At 39.7% G+C, this 6141-nt stretch overlaps 1 protein-coding gene across 1 annotated transcript in view; it reads left to right on the top strand.

Annotated features, from left to right (window-relative positions):
- Positions 1-4911, top strand: part of LOC124111189 (E3 ubiquitin-protein ligase MIB2-like) — a 35505-nt gene extending 30594 nt beyond the window's left edge. Inside the window, exons 20-21 of the mRNA XM_046470802.2 lie at positions 104-333; positions 4064-4911. Of these exons, the coding sequence (XP_046326758.2) occupies positions 104-333; positions 4064-4116 (283 nt within the window). The 3' untranslated portion in view covers positions 4117-4911. The remainder of the gene's footprint in view (positions 1-103; positions 334-4063) is intronic.
- Positions 4912-6141: the final 1230 nt, after the last annotated feature.

Consider the following 6141-nt stretch of genomic DNA (forward strand, 5'->3'; position numbering starts at 1 on the left):
AGGGAAACCTTGAGCAGAAAGTTCGAATGTATTTGCGTCCACCGTACAGAAGGATGATCAATAGGAATATTACATATTGTTCTTTATTGTTCATTTATTTCAGTCAAGGATCTCTGAATTCTGATGTCCCCTCGGAAAATCAATCTAGACCACAAGCTCCAGAAAGAAGAAGCCGGTCTAAATACGTCACGCCGTGCAATAAGTGCTTTGAGAAGGTAGCAGATGCAGCGTTCATCCCATGTGGACACAAAGTTATGTGCAGGGCGTGCGCTCCCAGCTTCAAAAAGTGTCCGTTATGTGACGCGCAAGTGCATGCACGGAGAGGCGCAAACGGTAGGTTGTCGTTGTGACGCACGGGACCGAATGGTTAACACATCAGAATATACAGTGATACACAGGAAAGAAATAGTGATACACTCGGAACGGGAAACAATAGACATGAGAAGAGAAGACAGAAAATGTGACCAATATGACTATTTAGGTAGAATGATAAACATTATTTGCAGGAAAGACGTCATACGCGTGCACAAAGAGTAATACGCAGAACACAAACAGTAATACGCAGAACACAAACAGTAATACGCAGAACACAAACAGTAATACGCAGAACACACAGAGTAATACGCAGAACACAAACAGTAATACGCAGAACACAAACAGTAATACGCAGAACACACAGAGTAATACGCAGAACACAAACAGTATACACAGAACACAAACAGTAATACACAGAACACAAACAGTAATACACACAGCACACAGAGTAATACACACAGCACACAGTTATACTCACAGCACAGAGTAATACTCACAGCACAGAGTAATGCACACAGTACACAGTTATACTCACAGCACACAGTAATACACACAGCACACAGAGTAATACTCACAGCACAGAGTAATGCACACAACACACAGTTATACTCACAGCACAGAGTAATACACATCATACACAGAGTAATACTCACAGCACAGACTAATGCACACAGTACACAGTTATACTCAGAGCACACAGTAATACTCACAGCACACAGTAATACACACAGCACACAGAGTAATGCCCACAGCACAGAGTAATGCACACAGTACACAGTTATACTCACAGCACACAGTAATACACACAGTACACAGAGTGATACTCACAGCACACAGAGTAATGCACACAGTACACAGTTATACTCACAGCACACCGTAATACACACAGCACACAGAGTAATACTCACAGCACACAGAGTAATGCACACAGTACACAGAGTAATACTCACAGCACACAGAGTAATGCACACAGTACACAGAGTAATACTCACAGCACACAGAGTAATGCACACAGTACACAGAGTAATACTCACAGCACACAGAGTAATGCACACAGTACACAGAGTAATACTCACAGCACACAGAGTAATGCACACAGTACACAGAGTAATACTCACAGCACACAGAGTAATGCACACAGTACACAGAGTAATGCCCACAGCACAGAGTAATGCACACAGTACACAGTTATACTCACAGCACACCGTAATACACACAGCACACAGAGTAATACTCACAGCACACAGAGTAATGCACACAGTACACAGAGTAATACTCACAGCACACAGAGTAATGCACACAGTACACAGAGTAATACTCACAGCACACAGAGTAATGCACACAGTACACAGAGTAATACTCACAGCACACAGAGTAATGCACACAGTACACAGAGTAATACTCACAGCACACAGAGTAATACACACAGTACACAGAGTAATGCCCACAGCACAGAGTAATGCACACAGTACACAGTTATACTCACAGCACACCGTAATACACACAGCACAAAGAGTAATACACACAGCAAACAGAGTAATACACACAACACACAGTAATACTCACAGCACAAAGAGTAATACACACAGCAAACAGAGTAATACACACAACACACAGTAATACTCACAGCACAAAGAGTAATACACACGGCATACAGTAATACACACAGTAATACACACAGCACACAGTAAAACTCACAACACAAGGAGTAATACACAGAATACAGAGTAATACACACAGCGAAAGAATAATACACATAGTACAAAGAGTAATACACAAAGCACAGAAATACAGTAATACACACAGCATACAGAGTAATACACAAAGAACAGAAAGAAATCCACACAGTACACATTTATACACACAGCACAGAGTAATACACACAGCACACAGTAATACACAGATCACACAGTAATACACACAACACACATTAATACACAGAGCACACAGTAATACACACAGCACACAGTAAAACTCACAGCACAAGGATTAATACACAGCATACAGAGTAATACACACAGCAAAAGAATAATACACATAGTACAAAGAGTAATACACAAAGCACAGAAATACAGTAATACACACAGCATACAGAGTAATACACAAAGTACAGAAAGAAATCCACACAGTACACATTTATACACACAGCACAGAGTATTACACACAGCACACAGTAATACACACAACACACAGAGTAATACACATAGCACACAGAGTAATACACACAGCACACAGAGTAATACACACAGCACACAGAGTAATACACACAGCACAAAAAGAAATACACACAGCACACAGAGTAATACACACAACACACAGTAAAACTCACAGCACACTTTAGTACTCACAGCACAAGGAGTAATACACACCGCACACAGTAATACACACAGCACACAGTAATACACACAGCACACACAGTAAAACTCACAGCACAAGACGTAATACACAGCATACAGAGTAATACACACAGCAAACAGAGTAATACACACAACACACAGTAATACTCACAGCACAAAGAGTAATACACACGGCATACAGTAATACACACAGTAATACACACAGCACACATAGTAAAACACACAGCACAAGGAGTAATACACACGGCACACATAGTAAAACTCACAACACAAGGAGTAATACACAGAATACAGAGTAATACACACAGCGAAAGAATAATACACATAGTACAAAGAGTAATACACAAAGCACAGAAATACAGTAATACACACAGCATACAGAGTAATACACAAAGAACAGAAAGAAATCCACACAGTACACATTTATACACACAGCACAGAGTAATACACACAGCACACAGTAATACACAGATCACACAGTAATACACACAACACACATTAATACACAGAGCACACAGTAATACACACAGCACACAGTAAAACTCACAGCACAAGGATTAATACACAGCATACAGAGTAATACACACAGCAAAAGAATAATACACATAGTACAAAGAGTAATACACAAAGCACAGAAATACAGTAATACACACAGCATACAGAGTAATACACAAAGTACAGAAAGAAATCCACACAGTACACATTTATACACACAGCACAGAGTATTACACACAGCACACAGTAATACACACAACACACAGAGTAATACACATAGCACACAGAGTAATACACATAGCACCCAGAGTAATACACACAGCACACAGAGTAATACATACAGCACACAGAGTAATACACACAGCACAAAAAGAAATACACACAGCACACAGAGTAATACACACAACACACAGTAAAACTCACAGCACACTTTAGTACTCACAGCACAAAGAGTAATACACACCGCACACAGTAATACACACAGCACACAGTAATACACACAGCACACACAGTAAAACTCACAGCACAAGACGTAATACACAGCATACAGAGTAATACACACAGCAAACAGAGTAATACACACAACACACAGTAATACTCACAGCACAAAGAGTAATACACACGGCATACAGTAATACACACAGTAATACACACAGCACACATAGTAAAACACACAGCACAAGGAGTAATACACAGCATACAGAGTAATACACACAGCAAAAGAATAATACACATAGTACAAAGAGTAATACACAAAGCACGGAAATACAGTAATACACACAGCATACATAGTAATACACAAAGCACAGAAAGAAATGCACAGAGTAGAAATAATAATAGTAATATCCAGAGCATAAAGAGGTACTGGCAATGATGATTACATTTTCTTTCTAAAGCTGATGACGACGACGACGACGATTCCCCGATGGCCCAGTGCAAAACTCAGTAGAAGATGAACTATCTGCATCCTGCGTTTGAAATACAGTCAAGACAAGACTGAAGATAATGTGATAATATACGTGATAGTTTATGTTTTTGGAATACCTGTTTAGCAGCAGTGTTGCACATAACGCCAAGCTGATGTGCAGCAATACCACAACCTTAGCACAGAACGATGTCATTGCTTATACAATGATACATATTCGATATGCAAGTACCCTTTGGTTAGATGCATATGTGATGTCAAATCACGTCAAATGATCTTGTTTACTCGTGGTGTTTTGCACAACTTTTTAAGTGATACAGGCATTTACAAATTAGTACAAGAAATGTGTAAAAATCCTTTGTTAGACCTCCTTCTGGATAAATCGTATTGGTATAAGTGTGATGTAATTCATATGACACAATGCGTGGTGTAGTTGGACTGGGAGCAGAGGTTTGACCTGTCGTCTAAGTCCCGCGATTCGCCGTGCAGAAATGGGCACGCCGGAAACCTATGGTTCTGGGTTCGAATCCTGGTTCGCCCCGATTACGTTTCTAGGTTTGTCATCCCCATACCCGTGTTCATGGGTTTCACCAAAGTGGAAAACGTCCGAGACCTGCATCACTTCCGCATTCCTCCCAAATCAAGCTGACTCGTGGTGATATAACTGGAATACTGTTCAAAGCGGCGTTGAACCCAAACCAACTCACTCACTCACTCACTATAATTGTACCGGAACTCATCCTACGTGTACTGTAATTCAATCATAACAAAAGAAGCAGTATACTGGTACTGTAACTCAATAATAACATGCTATGTGAAGATCATATATGTTTGTTTTTCGTCATTCACGTTTATGAAAAGCTTTGTATTGAGTGTAACAATACGAGGAAGAGAATTTATGGAACACAACGTTTCGGAGTATAAGCTTACTGCTTCATCAGGTGAGTGAATGCCATGAAGCAGATAACATATATATGAACATGTAAGAACAACAAAAGTAACAGGATAACAAAGGTGGAACTTTAATTAACTGTTGGCTTCTCTTGTTGTGTTTCCAACTTTGTTCTCTGGTTACAATTGCTGTTCCTACAGCTTGAATGTTGGAATTCTTTTGTGATTCTATAAACAAATACATGTAGATATTTGGGATCTATAACAGTATTATATACAACATTATGGACAACAGCTTCTATTTTTTTGCAGAATTGTACGTTCTCTTATTTATATTACTAACCAACTTCCAGAATGCCAGGGGCGGTCGGGTAGCCTAGTGGTTAAAGCGTTCGCTCGTTACGCCGAAGACCCGGGTTCGATTCCCGACATGGGTACAATGTGTGAAGCCCATTTCTGGTGTCCCCCGCCGTGATATTGCTGGAATATTGCTAAAAGCGGCGTAAAATCAAACTCACTCACTCACTCCAGAATGCCAAGCAAACAGTTAGTAAGACGTCTACATCAAGACGTGGCAGTCAATACCATCAACAACCTCAACCGACTGGAGAAGGGGTATGTCTTAAACCAAAAGGTGTTATCCATAAAGTTCTCATTTGTTGGCTCCGAAAGACGTTATAAGGGGTACTAAGTTGCACTTAGGTTCTATAAGGGTGCTGTTCGTTTCCGGAGCGTAACTCAAAAACCATTAAATACTTTCTTACAAAACTTTGCATGTCTACTAGGCACATACTGAACTGGTCCCTTTTGCTATTTAGGAATTTTATAAATTTATATTTTTTTACGTTTCCATGGCAACAAGTTGGACTTAGGTTCTATAAGGGTGCTGTTCGTTTCCGGAGCATAACTCCTAAGCCGTTCAATATTTTTTTCATGAAACTTTGCAGGTTTGTCAGGTACATGCTGAACTGGTGCCTTTTGCCATTTAGAAATTTTATAAAAAATTATTTTTTACGCCTCCATGCAACAAAATGGACTTAGGTTCCAAACTCTTCTTTTTTTACAATTTCCATGACAAGTTCCACCCCGATTAAAAAAGGTTAGTTAGGGTTTGTTTAGATTTAATTATGTCATAAATTCTGCAACAGGGGCGGGGGA

Source organism: Haliotis rufescens, unplaced genomic scaffold, assembly GCF_023055435.1.
Source record: "Haliotis rufescens isolate VD_foot unplaced genomic scaffold, xgHalRufe1.0.p SCAF_13, whole genome shotgun sequence".
In the NCBI taxonomy this organism is placed as follows: Eukaryota; Metazoa; Mollusca; class Gastropoda; order Lepetellida; family Haliotidae; genus Haliotis; species Haliotis rufescens.